This window comes from Rhinoderma darwinii, chromosome 4 (assembly GCF_050947455.1).
Source record: "Rhinoderma darwinii isolate aRhiDar2 chromosome 4, aRhiDar2.hap1, whole genome shotgun sequence".
Lineage (NCBI taxonomy): Eukaryota > Metazoa > Chordata > Amphibia > Anura > Rhinodermatidae > Rhinoderma > Rhinoderma darwinii.
Genome location: NC_134690.1, coordinates 294,808,299 through 294,830,221, shown reverse-complemented (window position 1 = coordinate 294,830,221; position 21,923 = coordinate 294,808,299). Strand labels below are relative to the sequence as shown.

Sequence of the window (21,923 nt, the reverse complement as noted above, 5' to 3'; positions counted from 1 at the left end):
TCTGTAGAGAACGCCATACAGCCCCCCCTGTAGAGAACGCCATACAGCCCCCTCTGTAGATAGCGCCACACAGCCCCCTCTGTAGATAGCGCCATACAGCCGCCTCTGTAGATAGCGCCATACAGCCCCCTCTGCAGATAGCGCCATACAGCCCCCTCTGTAGATAGCGCCATACAGCCCCCTCTGTAGATAGCGCCATACAGCCCCCTCTGTAGATAGCGCCATACAGCCCCCTCTGTAGATAGCACCATACAGCACCCTCTGTAGATAGCGCCATACAGCCCCTCTGTAGATAGCGCCATACAGCCCTCTCTGTAGATAGCGCCATACAGCCCCCTCTGTAGATAGCGCCATACAGCCCCCCCTGTAGATAACGCCATACAGCCCCCTTTGTAGATATCTACAGGGGGGACTGTATGGCGCTATCTACAGAGGGGGCTGTATGGCGTTATCTACAGGGGGGCTGTAAAAAAGGCACTATCTACAATGGGGGGGGGGGGGTTGTTTGACACCCAGGGGAGGGGGGGCCCAGTCAAAAGTTTGCTATGGGGCCCAGTCTTTCCTAGTTACGCCCCTGAGTATATAGTAATATTATATTCAGGAGCACAGTGTATAAGTACTATTATATTCAGGAGCACAGTATATAGTACTATTATATTCAGGAGTACAGTGTATAGTACTATTATATTCAGGAGTACAGTGTATAGTACTATTATATTCTTTGTATGATACTATTATATTTAGAAGCATAGAGTGCGGCATTATGAGAATTTTATCTTCGTTTACAGGTGCGGAGTGTTGGAAAAGTGAGGAGCCGAAGACATCTGATCTGTGAGAGAAGTCATCATAGAGGTCTGGACCGGATGGAGATTAAAAGAGAAAAAGAACGAAAAAGAATCTGAGACATCACCTGTGAGTCACTCAATGTAAATGTTTATTCTCCCTGTGACTGATCAGTGCTGTAGTCGCTGTATGATCTGCAGCGAGATGACGGATGATAGCATTCTTTTTTGTTAAACAGCAACTCCCAGCATATCCTAACGATTGTTCAGGCTATACTGGGAGTTGTCGTTTTATGTCGTACAAATTTATACAGCAGGGGTTAAACTGAATTTGCAAATGATCTCTGTGCTGAACTGTATTTGTTCTGGTGCTGTATATATGTACTGCGTTTTGTTCTGGTGCTGTGTGTGTATATATATATATATATATATATATATATACTGAGCTTGGTTTTGGAGTTGTATATATGTACTGAGCTTGGTTCTGGGGGTGTATATATGTACTGAGCTTGGTTCTGGAGTTATATATATGTACTGAGCTTGGTTCTGGGGATGTATATATGTACAGAACTTGGTTCTAGCGCTGTATATAATTGAGCTTGGTTCTAGTGCTGTACATATGTACTGAGCTTTGTTCTGGTGTTGTATATATGTACTGAGCTTGGTTCTGGGGCTGTATATTTGTGCTGAGCTTGGTTCTGGGTCTGTATATATTTAGCCTTTCTAAAGGTAAAAGTAAAATGTTAAATCTACTTTTACCTTAAGAGAAGGTAAATATATACAGTAAAAACTAAACCCAAAAACCCTTGGAGGAATCTCATTTTTTTTCCAATTCACCCATTATATGGTACTTTACATGGTGCCAATAAAAACTATAACTCCTCCCGCCAAAAAATAATCCTTCACACACCACTTCATTGACGTAAAAATAAAAAAGTTATAAAGCTCCTGACCACTTCAGTGTCTCAAAGTATTCTGCTTTCTTTCTTCTATATGGCTTATTCTGCTTTTACAGCTAAATTAAAACCATGCCAGATCTATGGCCGTCTAAACAGAAATCTGCAAATATATACGGTACAGCGTCTTCGGAGTTCAGGGGGGGAGGCAGACCTGAAAAAGTACCCGGGGCCAATGGTACCCTTTTTCCGCCCATGTCCTCACATATAGGTTCTATTACCTTGTCGGACCATGCATCTGTTTCTGTAACTATCTCTTTTCATAACTTGCCCCCCTAGGTCCTGGTCATGGTCCTTAAATTAAACCCTTCTGGATAATCCTAGACACTTAGATTATCTGAATGAAATGCCAAGAATTGCGTCCACTACCATCTGGGAAACCCATAAAGCTTACATCAGAGGGGAAATGATAGCGCTGGGATCTAGATGTAAAAAACAGTACTCGGCTGAACTTAACTCTATTTTAGCACAAATTGCTGCTATGGAGTTGATAAGTAAAGGCACTGAAGCTGCATCTACCCAACATTCCCTTGCTGAGCTTAGGAACAAACTGAAAAATGTGCTTAATATACAATCCGCCAGGTCATATCAAAGGAGCAATTTCAAATTTTACGCTCATGGAGACAGAGGCTCTAAAGTTATGTCTGCACTTCTCAGGAGACGTAAAGACCACTCTTTCATTCATGAAATCAGAAAGAGTTCTGTTTCCCTGACCGCTACTATTGAAGGAATAACCGAGGAATTTTTGAATTTTTACTCGGCTTTGTATGGCCTGTCGGATCACCCGGATGCAGAACAGTTGACCACTGATTTTCTAGACTCCATTTCGCTTCCAACTTTGACCTCTACAGACAAAAAAAAAAATCACTTTTAGAGCCCTTCACTCATGCCGAGCGAGTTCTTAAAGGGAATGTGTCGCTATAATTTTTTTTTTAAGTTAAACAATTAGTGTATAAATGATTAAACATTGTTCTAATTTTTTCACGAGTCAGGAAATATTATAAATTAGATTCTAGAGAAAGGAGGGGATTGAATGTTCAAACCTCCTACACTGTGTGTCGCCATTTTTTGAGCGAACACACAGTGTAGTAGGTTTACATACAGTAGTAATCACACACTAAAACACATACATACACAGAAATAACTTACCTGCTCCTGCCGCCGCCGCTCCCTCCGGTCCGTCCGCTCCCTCCGCTCCAAGTGCTTGCATTAGAACACAAGTCCGGAAGCCGCGACCGGAAGTAGTAATCTTACTGTCCAGCCGCGGCTTCCGGTCCACAAGAAAATGGCGCCGGACGTCGCTCGGCCGAAGACCTTCCATTTGGACTGTGTGGGACCGGCATGCGCCGTTCCCACACAGACGGCGTACAGCATAGTGAATGGAACGGGTCCCGTTCGCATTCACTATGGGGCTGTATGTGCCGTATTCCATGTCTGTATGTGTCGTTAATCGACACATACAGAGATGAAAAAAAAAATGGCAGCCCCCATAGACAAGAAAAAGTTAAAAAATAAAACAAAATAAAACACAAACACACAAATAAATAAAACATTTTTTTTAATAAAACACTAAAAGCAAATTGATATAAAAAAATTTTTTTCCCGCGATAGTAAAAGTCCAGGTCCAGACGGTTTTCCCATAAGCTATTACAAAAAATTTAGCCAAATCCTTTTACCTACATTTTTAGTTATGTGCAGCGACCTCCTGAAAGGGGCGTACTTCCCGCCTCAGACGCGGGAGGCGCATATCACACTGATACCTAAAGAAGGTAAAGATGTTACATAATGTAGCAGTTACAGTCCGATCTCCCTTCTCAATTCAGACATTAAGTGGTGGACCAAACTTCTGTTAACTAAGCTTTTGTCTCCTGAGAAGGTTGGGTTTGTTCAGTCTAGGGAAAGTAAACATAACACCACCAGGCTCATTAATATTATACATTATGCTAAGTTAAAAAAGATCCCATTGGTGTTGTTAAGCACTGATGCGTAAAAAGCATTTGATAGGGTCCGGTGGTCTTATATGCATGCGACCCTTCTTAAATTTTGTCCCCCCCCCATTCATTGCTGCAATTTTTTCCCTATACTCCTCACCTAGTGCGAGACTGCGTCTGAACGGTACCCTTTCCCCTTCCTTTTGTGACATTGTGACCCTATCCATTGTGACATTAAGCTCCCAATCCGCCCCTGCCTATAGCTACACTACAGTTCAGCAGTCACGGCGGGCCCCTGCTTAGCCCGGGCCCCTCAAGGGAGTACCATCTGTACTGCCCTGATGGTGGCCCTGCTGTGGGCCCTTTACGGTTTTTCCCTGCATAGCTACACTTCTGGCCACTCGTGTGCAGGGAACTGCAACACCTCTCCATTCAAGTCATTTGGACTGTGCTGCAGTTCAATGCACAGCGGGCTGCCATGAGTCCAACTGTGCAGGAAATTTTTTTGTCAAAACCTGGCTCGGTGTAAAATTGGTGATGAGGGGTGCAGCGAACGGAGCTACGTTTCAGATGGCTGGGCCCAAACTGCATATTTGCCCCAGGTGAAGGAATACCTAGCTACCTATTTTTACAGACTGTGAATTTATGGACAGCTGGAAACCGTGATATTTTTCGCATAAATTAGGCAACCTCGATATGTTATGTCATAAATCAAATGACCATAATATTTTCTGTGGCAAATCACGTTGTCCTGCTACATCCGGTCATAAAACAGGTTACCCTAGTACGTTTTTATAAATCATGTTCTCAATTAATTTGTTCATTCCGATACGTTATGTGAGAAGTCATAATTAGTTCTGCTATAATTCAGGTTTTCCTAATGACTGGGATGTGGAAACAAGATCTAATGTAAACTGCAAGCTTTCTAAAACGAGGTCATTTGGCAACTGCAGATTACATCAGAATATTATACTGTGACTGCACTCATTACCTCACTTCATGCTGAAGACAACCTAGACAGCCATCTAGTGGTGATCGTGAAAAATGCAGAACAATACAGCGGCGACGATTCCTCCTAGAATGTGATTCGTCTGCAATTCATAGCAGCTTCTGGAAAATGCCGCATGGAATAGAAGCTGTGAGCATCAAACTGTGGTAATGCGCACTGTGATGCCCTTGCAGCGTCTCATATATTCTTCTGGAGTCATTGTCCAGCTGTGTGCAGTCTGTGGTGGTAGTGATGGAATCCCACGTCCTTCAGATATTCCGGCAAGGGGTCTGGGCGGCATTGACAGGGGGCTGGTACCACGACCCCCATGACAGCCAGTTTAATAACATCTGCCATTTATATCTGTGGATATTCCTGCTCTTGTTACCGCTCGCCATGCACTTGGTAAGTGTTTTATAAATCCTTCTTCCCACGCTATGACATTCGCTTGTTTTCAGCACTAGCCTGGATGTTGTTTTTGAGTGGATCGGAGTCCTCCCCAGGACCCTGTAAAGTGTGCACGGTATTGGTCACAGGACTGGCACATGTGAGATATTATTGCTGAATTCGGGTGTTGTCTCAGCAAAACCAAATAAATGCTGCTGGAAAAATTATGCTGTTTTTTTTAAATTAAATTACTAGAGTTTCTGAGCGCTTCAGCTGTTTTTTCTCATGTTTTCTGCCCAAAAAATATTGTCAGCTTATTAGGGCCTGTTCACACAGAGTTTTCTGCAGGCAGAAAATTCTGCCTGGAAAAATCAGCTCCGGTTTTTTTGAAGTGGCTTTGCACCACATGCGTTTTTTGACACATTTTTGCGCGTTTGTTTTGCAAAAAAATTTGTCAAATATTGCGGCAAAAAAACACGTTAATCTCCATCTTCTATTGATTTCAATAAGGTTTTTGAGGTGCGAGTTTCCGTCTCGATCACCATTGATTTCAATGGTGATGGAGCCGGTGCCCGTGGTTTCCGTTTGCCTCTTTTGTGCACTGGACCTGTCGTTTTGCCGAAGCAATAGTGTAGTCAACTACGCTATTGCTTCCGGAAAAACGAATGATCCGGTGCACAAAAGAGAGAAACAGAAACTAGGGGCCCCGTCACCATTGAAACCAATGGTGATGGAGACGGAAACGTCGGTGTCAGTTTGTGTCTGCTCAGGGTCCCGTTCTGACGGAAAGCTCCCACGTAACGTCAGAACGGGACCCAAACGCAGATGTGAACGAAGCCTTATGCACCTAGTTTTAAAAAGTGTCTAGAAAAAGGGACCTGGCTAAGATGATGCACCAGATTAGGCCTCATGCACATGTACGTGCCTGCAATCACGGTCCGTGATTACGTGCACAGGCGGCCACGGACAGCCACTCGCATTTTCAGCCTGTGTTCCCATATAAAGTATGGGAGCACGGTCCGTTAAAAGCAAATGATAGGACATGACCTATCTTTTGCGGAGGATTTCTATGGCCCGGACACCTTCCCGCAAATACACTGAAAGGTGTCCGTTTTTTGCAGGCGGAATTTCTGCCTCAAAATTCCGTTTGGAAGTTTGAGGCAGATTTTCCTCTCCCTGCACGCTGATTTTCGCGTCGTTGTTTTGCGGCGTTTTTCGCCTGCGGCCATTGAGCACCGCGGCATAAAACGCAGCGAAATACGCTTTCTCTGCCTCCCATTGAAGACAGAGGCACAAACGGCCAAAGATAGGGCATGTCCCTTCTTTCACCCGCGAGACGGTTTTACCACTCGCGGGAAAAAGACGCCTCCGCCTCCCATTGAAATCAATGGGAGGCATTTTCGGGCCGTTTCTGTGTGAACATTAGAAAGAAAAAAAGAAATAAAGTAATGTTAAATAAACAAAAATATACACACATTTTTTTACAATAAACATTAAAATAAGTATCAATACATAAGATAAACACATATTCGGTATCTTCGCGATAGTAATAAATTTATAGCGTCATTTATGATGTTTACGCTGTTATAAAATAAAATAAAAACTGCTTTGTTTAACTTATTAACGTGGGGCACGAGGTTTTATGAATTTTGAACCTCCATATGCCTCACATTTATAGTTATTAACCCAATCATGTACCTCACACTTTAACCCAATGTTGTCCATTATGACTGAGAAACATAATGGGTTAATTACTATTACAGTGAGGCACACGGAAGTTAAAAATTCAGTCCACGTGCCTCACATCAGGAAATGGAAGAACCTTTTTGTTAAATTTTTATTATTGTTGGCAAAGTATCGTTTTGGTATCGAGTATCGCAATACTACACAAAGTATCGGTATCGAAGTCCAAATTCTGGTATCGTCATAACCCTACAGAGGAGTGACTTTGGGAAACAGGGAAAGCAGAGTAGGTCTATATGCAGATTATCTGCTACTTTTCATGTCAGCTGTAGATACTACACTACCCAGGCCTATTGATACAGTAAACCAATTTGGCTCCTTCTCAGGGCTCCTGATTAACTGGTCAAAATTACATTTATATGTTTCTCCTTCAGTAAATAACAAACTTACCCAACTATACATAACTCACCAATGCTATCTCACCCCTATCAAATTACACCGGATAGGTCGCTTGCCCCATACGGAATGCCATAAATGTCAAACACCGAAGGCAAATTTTTGGAATGACCCTTTATTCGTTTTTTTTGGGAGGAGGTTACCTCCTTTTTGGCCAAGATAATTTCACAGCCAGTGCCGGTTACGACTGCGGTATGTCGCTTAGGACTGCTGAAAGAGGAGCAATAGTCTCATCATATGCGAATATTTCTTATAGAAACACTTTTTCTAGCAAGAAAGGCTATAGCCTTGCGCTGGTTGGCTGATAGATCCCTATATATAGCACAGTGTAGGTCCTTGGTAAATAAAACATCCCGTGTTTTTTTGGAACAGGAAATGCCCTTTAAAATTGGCCCAACTTTGGACTCCCTGGAATTCTTCTCTGCTGACCCTTGGCTCCGAAAGAGCTGTTCGCTCTTCTCTGAGGGGCCGTTCACATATATCCGTTGTCCCTTTCAGAGACCCTCTGGCGTGTTGCAGAAAATCTGGAGGGAAACTGATACAGAACGGACCCCATAGCTTTCTTCTTAGATGTATTCTGGCACATAGGACATAAGTGTTCATGCCGTACGGCGCTGGACCTGTGCAGGTACCGGATCCAAAAAACGTTACCTGTAGCGTTTTTGGGTCCGGCTCCCATGGAAGTCCGGCGCCGTATACTATCTTAATACTTTGTAGCCCGGTGCTGCCGCCATCCACTTTTGGCACCACCAAGCGTGGAACTTCCCGTCCAGAGCATTGGTGACGCTCTGGCCGGGGATCAGGAGCGGAATTTAGTGCCACTCATGCCCCCCTGTTTATAGCGCCAACCCCCTTTAATATAGCGCTACCCCTTTTCCCTGTAGATAGTGCCACTGTAGCTCCCTCTAGCAGTGGAATCCCCAGCCAGAGCATTGCCGTCACTGTGGCCGGGGATGCCCTCTAGGAGGAGCCCCTGATGCCACAGTCCATACATGGATAGTGACGTTAGGGGCTTCTCCTGGAGCGGAATCCTCGGCTACAGCATCAGCAACTCTGTGGCCGGCGATTCCGCTTCAGGAGTGGCCCCTCATGTCACTGTCCATGTATGACCAGCAGAGCATAAGCAACATTCTGGCCAGAGATTCCGCTTCTAGAGGTAACCACTGTCCATATATGGACTTTGGCATTAGAGGCTTCTGGAGGGAATCCCTGGCCACAGCGTCGGCAATGCTCTGGCTAGGAATTACGCTGCTAGAGGGAACTACAGTGGCACTATCTACAGGGGAAGCGATATATATAGTGGTGGTGGCGCTATCTACAGGGGGCGCTGTGCGGGGCTATCTACAGGGGGCTGTGTGACGCTATCTATAGGGGGCTGTGTGGTGCTATCTATAGGGGGCCGTGTGGCATCTACAGGGGGTACTGTGGCATTATCTATAGAGGGCACTGCGGCATTATCTACAGGGGGGGTGTGGCACTATCTACAGAGGGCACTGTGGCATTGTTATCACTTACTCGATATCACGCTGTAAATGACAGCAAGCGTGATCTCGAGTAAGTGACACACATTAACGTTACCAAAGTGACGGGAGTGTTTAATAGACATCGCGTCCTGGCTGGAAGCGATGTCTATTTACTCTCAAGACACTTCAGTAACGTTAATGTGGGTGTAAGTGACAGCACATCGTTATCTCGCAAGATCACTGTGCTGAGTACATGAATGGAGAGAAGTGTATGACACTGATTGGTCAGCCTTGTATTTAGAAAAATTGGATTGCACTCCTGGTTGGGATGTTCAGGTGCTATGAGGGTTCGGGTTTGGGCAACCCACAATATATATCGAAGAAATAACCCAAGCACTCAAGTGTGTAGAGTATAATAAATTATTCAGTAATTTATTTTATTTTGCATATAGAGCGCCTGACAGACGCCTTAGTACTTAGCTTCACACCGACTTCATACAGTTTAAGCGATTATGATAAAGACCTGGATCGGCAGAAACGTCAATTAAAAATCGCCTGTAAAAAAAATAAAAAATTACTGAATAAGTGTCTGCATAACACTGCTTGAAGAAAAGTATTAATTATAATCCCTCTGTGAAGATAAACCTCTGTGAAGATAAAACAGAAAAAACAGAATAACAATAATAAAAAATATATTATAATCTACACACTTGACTGATTGGTCAGCAACATACACTTCTCTCCACAGCGCCCACTCGGTCAAAATTAAAAACACGCCCAGTTGGGCATTAAGAAAGTAATTAGCATAAAGCTAAAATAGGTCATAACTTGGTGAAAATTGATAGTTTTTCTAAATAAAAAACACTGCTGTTACCTACATTACAGCGCCTATCACATTATATAGGAGATAGGGCACTTATAATGTTGTGACAGAGCCTCTTTAAATCATTAGAAAGAGGGAGGCGACCCCCTCTAGCAGCTCATCGCGCCGCCCGCAATGCAATCGCGGAGTGGCGATAGTTGCTATGGCAGCCAGGGGGCCTAATGAAGGCCCCCAGGTCTGCCATCTTTGTGCTCCTATTAAGCTAAATAAAAGCCTGTCAGAAAGACAATATATCGCTGGTTCAAGTCCCCTAGGGGGACTAATAAAAAAAGTAAAAATCAGTGAAATAAATATGTACAAAAATATTTTTTTTTATAAGTTAAAGAAAAACCTTTTCCTTTTTTTCACCCTAAAGCATTGTAAAAAAATAATAAAATAAACATAATTGGTATTGCCGCAACCTAAGGGTATGTTCACACGGAGATTTTTGCAGGCAGAAAATTCTGCCTCTAAATTCCATTTGGCATTTTGAGGCAGATATTGATCTGCCTGTACGCCGTTTGCCACGTTTTTCGCTGCATTTTTCGCCCGCGGCCATTGAGGACCGATGGGCAAAAACGCAGCGAAATACGCTTTCTCTGCCTCCCATTGATGTCAATGGGAGGTCAGAGACGTAGACGCCTGGAGATAGGGCATGTCGCCTCTTTATCTCGCGAGACGGTTTTTCAGCTCGTGGGAGGCATTTTCAGCCATTTTTTGGCTCGTTTTCCGACGCGGCTTCCGCGTCTAAAAACTCTGTGTGAACTGGCCCTTAAAAGTCTGAACTAGTTAACCCGCACGGTGTACGCCGTAAAAAAAAGAAAAATGCAAACACCAGAATTGCTTTTTTTATGGTCACCTTATCTCCCACAAAAAAATGGAATAAAAAGTGATCAAAACCTTGCATGTACCCCAAAATGGTAGCATTAAAAACGACAGCTTATCCCGCAAAAAAATAAACCCTCATACCGCTTAATTGACGGAAAAATAAAAAAGTTATGACCCTCAGAATTTGGCGACACAAAATAAATTTTATTTTTCATAGTTAGATTTTTCCTTGTAAAAGTAGTAAAATATAGAAAAAAACTATATAAATTTGGTATCGCCGTAAACGTATTGACCCATAGAATAAAGTTAACATGCTGTTTTAAATGCACGGTGAATTCCATAAAAACGAAGCGCAGGTTTTTTTTCATTTTCTACCCCACAAATATATTTTTTCCTGTTTCCTAGTACATTATATAGTACAATACATGCCGCTACGAAAAACTACAACTTGTTCCGCAAAAATCAAGCCCTCATATAGCCTTAATGGCCGACACTCTGACCCTGATGTGTAAATAGAAACAGCAATCCCAGCGTGGTGTGGGGTGGGTAGGAGATGCGGGGTGGGATTCGGTAGATGTGAAGGCACCAAAAATGATCTACTCCCTGAAATTAGGGCTATTGTTTGGCATCTTTGCAGGTCCACAAGGCTGCTTTGAAGATCTGATCTAAGGTGAGGTCAGTGCGCAGCAGCTGCCTTTTGGACTCTCCCTCTCGGCCGCTGCACTGAATATGACATACATAACATTACAATATGTGTGTCAGACTTCAGCGCCGAGGCCGGAGCAGAGAAGGAGAGTCCTGACATGGTACACAACATGTATCTAATCTATCATGTATCTGTAACGGCTGCGGTCACGGGCTGCAGCCTCCACTTACCTGCCGACCGCAGACCTGTCTCTTCCTGCCGACGTCTCCTACCCCGGAGACATCAGCACATGCGGCCGCTCTGCCCTGTAGTCTCAGCTAAGGGGAGCGTGCTAGTACCCGGCCTTAAAGGGCCAGCACACGCATATGTAATTAATTAATTATCTCCAGATCGCCATGGACTATAAAAGGGCCCTGCCCTTTCACTCCTTGCCTTGAGTGTTGTTGTAGTCTTCCCATGTCTATATCGCAAATGGTCCCTTAGTGTTATACTGCTCCCAGTGTTCCCGTGCCCTACTACCTGTATCCCGTGCTGTGTTTTGTTCCTGAGCCTGTCTAGTATTGGAGTCGTGTTGTGCCGCCTACTGTCCACCATGTCTGGCGCAACCTGCTACGCCTACTGGTATCATTCGCCAAGTCTGGCGCAACCTGCCACATCTAGCCCCATCCGTGCTAGAGCATCTGCCATCGTCTGGACTATCTCAGGTACCCTTGTGCTACAAACTCTTTGTATAGACTTTTGCATTGACTGTGACTTGGCCAGCTGCCTCTCCGCTATGGTGAGCGGCCTAGTGGGTCTACTACATACCTCTAGATCGTGACAGTACACTCAGGCCATGGAACCCGCTGGCCAAACCAAGACCGCAGTTAAGGTAATTAAAACAGATATGCATGACCTACGTGCACGCCAGGATTAACTCCTCGTGGCTGTAAATTCCATCGTCGCCTGACTGGATCAACCTCCTGCTCCTCTTCCAGATGCTGCTGCTGTCCCACTGCCCGTCACTCCTCTTGTCTGTTTCGGATCCACAGTCCCGTTGCCTCTTCCTCAATGCTATGACAGTGACCCTAGAGCCTGCAGAGGTTTTCTCAACCAATGTATCATTAATTTTAGGCTACGAGCTCATCTCTTCCCCTCAGATGAGGCCAAGGTAGCGTTCATCATTTCCCTTCTCGCTGGCAAGGCCCTGGCATGGGCAAATCCCATCTTGAAATGACAGGGACCTGAATTCTCTGACCTAGCTTTATTCCTACAGACATTTCGTATGGTGTTCGAGGAGCCAGGTCGAACATTCCCTGCAGGGGCCACTCTGCTAACCCTCAAGCAAGGAGGGTCCAGAGTAGGAGAGTATGCTATCTCCTTCGATACCCTGGCAGCATATTTGGCATGGAACAATGAGGCATTGGTGGCGACGTTTTGGAAGGGACTGTCCTCGCACATTAAGGACAAACTAGCAGCCCATCTTCCATCTACCCTGGATGCTCTCATCCTTTTGGCTACCCGGGTCCACATGAGAATCTAGGAACATGCTCAGGAGGTCCGGCGGGAGAGATGTTTCCACAGACTGGCACCCTTGTTCCAGAGACCACGATTGCGTCCTCCTGTTGTCCTACCTGAGGAACCTATGCAGGTAGACAGAATCAAACTTTCTGAGCAAGAGAAACAGCGCAGATGCTCTTCAGGTCTTAAGGGTGGTGTACTGTACACAGTCTCCACTTACCTGACGACCGCAGACATCTCTCTTTCTGCCGACGTCTCCCTCCCTGGAGTCGTCAGCACATGTGGCCGCTCTGCCCTGTAGGGTCTACTAGGGGGTGAAATTAAATAAATTTATTAAGTAAATCAATTAATTAATTTTGTATCTCCAGATCACTCTGAACTATAAAAAGGGCCCTGCCCTTTCACTCGTTGCCTGAGCATTGTTGTAGTCTTCCCATGTCTGTATCGCAAATGGTCCCTTAGTGTTATCCTGCTCCCAGTGTTCCCGTACTCTGCTACCTATCCTGTATCCCGTGCTGTGTTTTGTTCCTGAGCCTGTCTAGTGTTGGCGTCGTGATGTGCCGCCTGCTGTCATCCACCACGCGTGACACAACCTGCTATGCCTACTAGTATCATTCACCATGTCTGCCGCAACCAACCACATCTAGCCCCATCCGTGCTAAAGCCTCTGCCATTGTCTGGACTATCTCATGTACCCTTGTGCTACAAACTCTTTGTATAGACTTTTGCATTGACTGTGATTTGGCCAGCTGCCACTCCGCTATGGAGGAGCGGCCTAGTGGGTCCACATACCCCTAGATTGTGACAGTATCCAATCTATCACAAACTATGCACCACTCTGATAAAATTGGCACTTTTTCAGACCCTTGACTACCTTTTTGTTGGACCACTTTGGTAAAAACTCATGTTAAAAATGGATGGTAAAAACTGATGGCAACTAACGAAAACCGATAACAACTGATATTTCTGTAGTAAAAATTGTGAAAAAGTCTGATGGCATCTGATACATTTTTGCATCAGTTTTTGCAGTTGTATTCACTTGAGAGACAAAAAAACTGATGCTGATGCAACTGATATATGTGAACGCACCCTACTAGAATGCTAGATAATTAATCTGTTAGGTGAGAAATATAGTTAAAGTGCGGGAATGTTACCATGGCATTTTATATCTTTCTTTCCTGAAGAATGTTATGTGTATTTATATATATATTGTATGGTATGTAATCTTATGATTTTGTATTCATTGTATTGTAATACATATGCTCAAGTTCAAGCTTTGAGTTTAATAAAACAAGTTTAAAAAAAACATACTGATAGGTGAATTGGCATCCTATGAAATTGACCCTAGTGTGTGTCAGAGCTAATGAGAATAGATTGTGAGCCTCATTGGTGACTTGGACTGATGTGAATGGTGACAATATCTGTACAGCACTGCGGAATATGAATTTAAAATAATCAAGTTTTTTTTTTTTGGTGTGTAAAATTACACAGGTCCATCAAGTCCAAACCATAATCCTTGTTGATCCAGGGGAAGGCAAAAACGCCTATGAGGCGGAAGCCAATTGCCTCATATTAAGAGAAAAATCCCTTTCTGACTCCAATATTAGCAATCAGAACAAATCGCCAGAACTCACATGATCTCTTCCAGTAAAGAATCCCCATCTATAATTAAACCTTCTTTTCTTTAGATACCCCCTTGTCACGGTTACAGGCCTAGAAGTAAAAAGTTAATTAAAAAGATCTCTGTACTGTTCATTCATATATTTGTACAGTGTAATTAGATTTCCCCATAGCCATCTTTTTCCAAATCTCAATAACCCAATGTTTGATAGCATGTCTTGGTATTTCAATCCACCTATTCCCTTACCTTGACCTCCCTTGATCAAGTTCAGCTATGTCCTTATACACAGGCGCCCAAAATTGTACGCAATATTTAAAATGTGGTCACGTTAGGTGTATGGGATATAGGATACAGGTAGCAGGAACGGGAACACTGGGAACTGGAAAACACTTTAGGGACCATTTGCAGAGACGAACATAGGTAAACGACAACAACGCTCAGGCAATGCAGGAAGGGGCAGGGCCCTTCTTATAGTGCAGTGTGAGTATGGGCTAATTCGGAATCAGACTCGGGTGCACGCGCTGGCCCTTTAAGACCGGGCAAGCGTGTGCGCGAGCACCCTACGGGTGACAGCAGAGTGGAGCGGAAGTGAGCGCTGGCATCTCCTGAAGAGGGCCAGCGCTCACTGATCCATGGCTGCGGCCGTCAGGATGTGAGTAATCCTGACGGTCCGTGGCCATGGGTGTTACACTAGCTATATGTATCCAGGCAAAACAATATTTTTGTCATGCATCTACGCATTTTTTGATGCATCCAATGATTTTATTTGCCTTGGCTGCTGCTGCTGCTGCCTCCCACTGGTTGCTATAATTAAGTTTACTGTTCTCTTATATCACCTAGTCTTTTTCAATGACAATTTCACCCAGTGTTACTATCTAATACTTAAATGTAGAATTTGCTTCTTACAACTAAGTTAAGGCTGGGCGATTAATCCAATTAATTCGCCCTCAAGGATTCTCACGATTCAATTTTTTAACAGAATTGTAGAATCGATTCTTTAGTGGCGCCGTTGCACCGAGCTGCAAGGGGAAGCTTGGTCTCTCCCCCTCGTCACCTCCTGGTCCGCCCCTTTCTGTCTCTGCTTCCCAATGGAACTGCTGTTCTATACTGAACAAAATGATACAGCACTGAACAGCTGTAGGGAAGCAGGGACTCCTAGTAGATAGCCACACCACCGCCCCGCTGTAGATCACACCCTCTTGCAGATCGCACCCATCTTGTACCTTGTAGATCACACCAGAACCCCTCCTTATAGATCTCGCCGCTGTAGATCCCACTAGGAGCTGAATCCCCGGCCAAAGCAGCTACTAGTGGCAGCTACAGCGGCGCGATCTTCAAGGAAGAAGGGGGTGCGATCTACAATGGAGTGGGTGCTCTCTACAAGGGAGGCTGGTGGTGCTGTGATCTGCAAGGGGGAGGTGCGATCTTACAAGGGAGGGGGGCTGGTGCTGCGATCTACATGTGGGGGTGAGATCTACATGTTGGGGTGCTATCTACAAGGGAGGGAGGTGGTGCTGTGATCTATAAGGTGGGGTACAATCTACATGGGGTGCTATCTGCAAGGGGATGTGGCACTGTCTACATGGGCACTGTGGCACTATATTAGGGGGTGGCACTATGTTGGCACTGTCACTACATGTGGGCACTGTGACACTACGTCACTATATGTGGGCACTGTGGCACTACGTCACTATATGTGGGCACTGTGGCACTAAGTCACTACATGTGGGCACTATGTCACTATATGTGGGCACTGTGTCACTATATGTGGGCATTGTGGCACTATGACACTATATGTGGGCACAATGTCACTATGTGTGGGCACTGTGGTACTATGTCACTATATGTGGGCACTATGTCACTATATGTGGGCACTGTGGCACTGTCACTTCATGTGGGCACTGTGGCACAATGTCACTATATGTGGGCACTATGTCACTATATGTAGGCACTATGTCTATGTGTGGACACTGTGGCACCAATGGCGGATTATAATATGGGCGTTTCGGGCGGTCGCCCGGGGCCCGAGGCTGCCAGGGGGCCCATCGCGGCCCGAACCGCACACGAACTTCAAAAACTATGCAGCGCTGCCCGCTTCCAACTGAATCTGCATCCGCAGGACGCAGATTCAGTTGGGTTGAATGCTGGAGCCTCGCTCCAGCATTCACTCTGCCGTGAGCGGCTCGGTGCAGGCAGGCGCGATGTAGTGACGTCATCGCGCCTGTCTGCACGGAGTCACTCACAGCACAGCACAGTGCAGAGGAGGAGAAGCATCGCATCCCCCACCGTCGTGGGAACCGGGATAGGTAAGTAATTATGTTTTCTTTTTTATTAGGTACGCACATATGGGCCATTATACTGTGTCAGCTATGGGGCATTATGCTGTGTCAGCTATGGGGCATTATACTGTGTCAGCTATGGGGCATTATGCTGTGTCAGCTATGGGGCATTATACTGTGTCAGCTATGGGGCATTATACTGTGTCTCAGCTATGGGGCATTATACTGTGTCAGCTATGGGGCATTATACTGTGTCAGCTATGGGGGCATTATACTGTTTCAGCTATGGGGCATTATACTGTGTCAGCTATGGGGCATTATGCTGTGTCAGCTATGGGGCATTATACTGTGTCAGCTATGGGGCATTATACTGTGTCAGCTATGGGGCATTATGCTGTGTCAGCTATGGGGCATTATACTATGTCAGCTATGGGGCATTATACTGTGTCTCAGCTATGGGGCATTATACTGTGTCAGCTATGGGGCATTATACTGTGTCTCAGCTATGGGGGCATTGTGCTGTGTCAGCTATGGGGCATTATGCTGTGTTAGCTATGGGGCATTATACTGTGTCTCAGCTATGGGGCATTATACTGTGTCAGCTATGGGGCATTATGCTGTGTCAGCTATGGGGCATTATACTGTGTCGCAGCTATGGGGACATTATACAGTGTCGCAGCTATGGAGGCATTATACTGTGTCGCAGCTATGGGGGCATTATAATGTGTCGCAGCTATGGGGATATTATACTGTGTCGCAGCTATGGAGGCATAAGGGTATGTTCACACGGCCTATTTACGGACGTAATTCGGGCGTTTTTGCCCCGAATTACGTCTGAAAATAGCGCCTCAATAGCGCTGACAAACATCTGCCCATTGAAAGCAATGGGCAGACGTTTGTCTGTTCACACGAGGCGTATATTTACGCGCCGCTGTCAATTGACGGCGCGTAAATAGACGCCCGCGTCAAAGAAGTGACCTGTCACTTCTTTGGCCGTAATTGGAGCCGCTATTCATTGACTCCAATGAATAGCAGCGCTAATTACGGCCGTAATTGACGCGGCGTTCAAGCGCCTGCACATGCCGGTACGGCTGAATTTACGGGGATGTTTTCAGGCTGAAACATCCCCGTAATTTCAGCCGTTACGGACCCCCGCCGTGTGAACATACCCTTAGGGTATGTTCACACGGCCAAATTTCAGACGTATACGAGGCGTATTTTGCCTCGTTTTACGTCTGAAAATAGGGCTACAATACGTCGGCAAACATCTGCCCATTCATTTGAATGGGTTTGCCGACGTACTGTGCAGACGACCTGTTATTTACGCGTCGTCGTTTGACAGCTGTCAAACGACGACGCGTAAAAATACAGCCTCGTCAAAAGAAGTGCAGGACACTTCTTTGGACGTTTTTGGAGCTGTTTTCTCATAGACTCCAATGAAAACAGCTCCAAAAACGGACGTAAAAAACGCCGCGAAAACGGCGTGAAAACGGCGCGAAAAATGCGAGTTGGTAAAAAAACGTCTGAAAAGCAGGGTCTGTTTTCCCTTGAAAACAGCTCTGGATTTTCAGACGTTTTTGTTGACTACGTGTGAACATACCCTTATACTGTGTCGCAGCTATGGGGCATTATACTGTGTCACAGCTATGGAGGCATTATACTGTGTCATAGCTATGGAGGCATTATACTGTGTCGCAGCTATGGGGACATTATACGGTGTCGCAGCTATGGAGGCATTATACTGTGTCGCAGCTATGGGGCATTATACTGTGTCGCAGCTATGGGGCATTATACTGTGTCGCAGCTATGGGGGCATTATACTGTGTCGCAGCTATGGGGGCATTATACTGTGTCACATCTATGGGGCATTATACTGTGTAGAGGCAGCTATGGGGGCATTATACTGTGTCACATCTATGGGGCATTATACTGTGTAGAGGCAGCTATGGGGGCATTATACTGTGTCACATCTATGGGGCATTATACTGTGTAGAGGCAGCTATGGGGGCATTATACTGTGTCACATCTATGGGGCATTATACTGTGTAGAGGCAGCTATGAAGGGCATTATACTGTGGGGGCAGCTATGGGTGGCAATATACTGTGGGGGCAGCTACGGGGGACATTATACTGAGCAATTACAAGAGCTGCAGGTCAAAGGGGGGAGACGCTGTTTAGCACTATATACAAGGAGGGATTGTTGTATAGCACTATATAGAAGGGAGCGCTGTGTATCACTATATCTAAGGGGGATTGCTGTGTAGCACTATATACAAGAGGGGGAGGGCTATGTGACGCTATTTACAGAGGGGGAGGACTGTGTAGTGCTATTTACAGGGGGCTGTGTGTGGTGCTATCTACAGTGTTTGACACAATTATATTCAGGGGCGCAGTCTATGGTGCTATAATATTTAGGGGCACAGTGTTTGTACTATTTTATTCAGGGGCGCTGTGTTTGGTGCTATTATATTTAGGGGCACAGTGTGTGGCACCATGATAATATTATCTTTGTTTATAGGTGTGGAAATGTTGGAAAAGTGAGGAGCCAAAGACATCTGAGTGGCAAATTCTGCAGAAATGGGTCATGGCCGGGAAAAGTCGTCATGAAGTCTGGACTGGATGGAGAAGAGGAAAAAAACTACGTCGTCACCTGTGAGTCACTAGATTTATAGACAATCTGTCATCTCTACTGACATGTTTATTATAGGAAATCCTTGTATTTCACAAAAAGTCTTTCTGCGTTCCAGGACTGATAGACAATTCCCCTTGTCAGGAGGATGTGTCCTAGCACAGTGTGATACTGTCAGTATGTAGGGACACAGCCCTGTGACAAGGGGAATCGTAACACTGTTAATGCTTGCCCAAAAAAGTAGTGTTAAAAATAGTTACGGTGAGGAAGGGGGGCCCAAGTTTGGGTAACAGCCCAGGGCCCATGGTCTACTTAATCCGCCACTGTGTGGCACTATGTCACTATATGTGGGCACTGTGGCACTGTCACTATATGTGGGCACTGTGGCACTGTCACTATATGTGGGCACTGTGGCACTGTCATTTTATGTGGGCACTATGTCACTACATGTGGGCACTGGGGCACTATCTACCTTGACAAATGAAATCCATCTTTTTTTTTTTTAACTGCCATGAAAGACGGACTGGAAATGGATGAGAATTTGGAGACCCTAATACAAAATGGACATGAAAAACTGACCATTGATCAGTTTTTAATGGCCATTTTTTCTGTCATGTGGTTGCAGCCTAAATGACTATGATGCCAGGAGTCCCGTTCACATGTACCGTGATTTGGCTGCGAAATCCGGCTGACACACGGACCGTTTTTAATGGTCTAATGACGGACGCGTGAATCCGGCAATGTCGGAGACCGGCTGAGGTGGTGACGGGCAGAGGGGGATGTTAGTGCACGCAGTGCCTCATTGATTATAGATTCTGTTAACCTGTTCCCTGCCGGGGAACACTGAAGTTAGAGTCAATTAGATTTTTCCAGTTGTATTTTTAAGATAAAATAAAGTATTTGCAGAGGTTAAATGTTGTGAATTTACATAGAATAATTATAGCAATATATGTTAAAAAGTTATTTATATAAAGAAAATGTATTAAATTATCTCTTGGTATTACTGTTAAATAAACAGAAAAAAAAAGTAAATCGAGATTCAAATAAAAAATCACCCAAAGTGTTGAATTTTTTTTTATCGTTGGGCAAAATCGCCCAGCCCTAATTTAAGTGCATGTCATATTTGTCAAAAATGTCATATTTATCCATATTAAACTTAATTTACCATTTCTCTGTAGTAAATGAAGGTCTGGTATTAGGGGATGGAGAAGTTTTTGTGTTTTTCTGAGTCATATTACTGTTCCGTGGCTGGTGTAAAGATTGCTTTCCATATACAATAATGTTCTAAGAAGTAGATCCACTTTAATCTGCAAATACCTGCCCAATTTATATGTCATATTGTCATAAGCTCAAAGGGTTTGTCCAGTCGCTACAAATTGATGGGTTGGTTTCCGTGCTCTGAGTCCCCTCCGATTTCTAAAACGAAGCGTCAGAAGCGCTCAGGTGAGCGCTGAGACGCTTAGTTTCTGATTGGCTCTGCCAAGTGAATGGTGCACGGACTCATAGACTTTCTTTTGAGCCTGTACAACGCTCGCTTGACTTTCCAAGGAAAGCCGAGCAGAGCCAATTTAGAAATGAAGCGGCTCAGTGCTCACCTGAGCGCTTCTGCCCCTTTGTTTCAGCGATCGGAGGTGGTCTCAGTGCTTGAATCATCATTGATCAAAACTTCTGACATGTCACTATGACATGTCAAAAGTTTTTTGAAAGTACAGGTACACTTTAAGAGAGTGTGAACATCCTGTTTACTTTTATTCTTTATATATTAAATTAATTTTACAGTAATTATAATCTAGTGGTTTGTCTATTATGATATGTTGTGCATGCTGAAAAGAGAAAAACCTCAGTGACAACCATCTCACTTTCTATTTCCACAGGGCTTGCCTCCAACAAACTTCATACTATGCCTTTACTGTGTAACTACTACTATCCTATTTGCAGTTATTAAGTTTTTAAGTTTTCAACTGCATCTTATGTTCGATAAAGGGATTGTGAATCATCTTAAAAAAAAAAAAGGTCAACCAAAACAAGATGTCCCCTCTGTTTCTGGGTAAGATATTCTTAAGGAGATAATGCTTTTAAAACAATCTGTATTATGATGTACATTGTCTGTGCAGATTTTTTGTTGATCCATTGTTACGTTTCTAAACAAATCTGTATTCAAATGTAGCATCACTTGATTCTGTCATTTGGCACAACTCATTTCATATATTTTCAGAAAATGTCCAGGCTGTTCATCATAAAATGTCTTGTAATGCATGATAAATATGGCAAATATTTGTTTTGGGCCACTGGCCTTGTATTGGATTTCACTATTCTGAGTAGCCCAGTATAAGGGATTAGTTGGCCTTCAACTTTAATGACTGAAGGAGTACACAAATAGGAGTAGATATCCAGCCCTTGTATATGTAGTTAAAAACTGAATTCTATATTTATCTTTGGTGTAAAAACATTGAATATCACACCAGAGTTGCTTATGTGTTCCTCGTATCACCTCTTTGTCATAGTTATGTGCTATCCTTTTTTCATCGTGTGAGGTTCGGTGTTTGTACATAGTCCAATCACCGGCAGCCGCGACCGGAGGACACACAGGTCTTGCCGGCGTCTCCTTACTCAGAGATGCCGCCACACGGCCTACGGGTCTCCTCCCCGGCTGATGCCCATAGGGTGCGTGCGCGCTCGTCTTCGGTCTTAAAAGGTCAGCACGCGCATCGGGAACTTCACCCCTAGCCAATTACAGCACACCTGGGATTTTAAAAAGAAATCTCCATTCTTCCTTATTGCCTGAGCAATATTTTATCTAACTCTGTGTTGGTCTGCAAAGGTTCCCTAGCGTTATTCGGTATCCCATATCGTGTTTGGTGTCAAGTGTCCAGTGTCCGTGCCAAGTCAAGTGTCCGATGTACGTGCCAAGT

The 21,923-nt window shown here is 44.6% G+C and overlaps 1 protein-coding gene across 5 annotated transcripts in view; it reads left to right on the top strand.

The window, feature by feature from the left end:
- Positions 1-4,711: 4,711 nt before the first annotated feature.
- The window catches only part of PCNX2 (pecanex 2), a 934,799-nt gene continuing 917,587 nt past the window's right edge, over positions 4,712-21,923 (top strand). For 4 of the 5 annotated variants that reach the window (XM_075862603.1, XM_075862600.1, XM_075862604.1 and 1 more), the window contains exons 1-2: positions 4,712-5,062; positions 20,886-21,058. In XM_075862603.1, the coding sequence (XP_075718718.1) occupies positions 4,910-5,062; positions 20,886-21,058 (326 nt within the window). In that variant the 5' untranslated portion in view covers positions 4,712-4,909. Of the gene's footprint in view, positions 5,063-18,921; positions 19,035-20,885; positions 21,059-21,923 lie in introns of those variants that run through there. The other variant, XM_075862601.1, reaches the window with a different exon arrangement.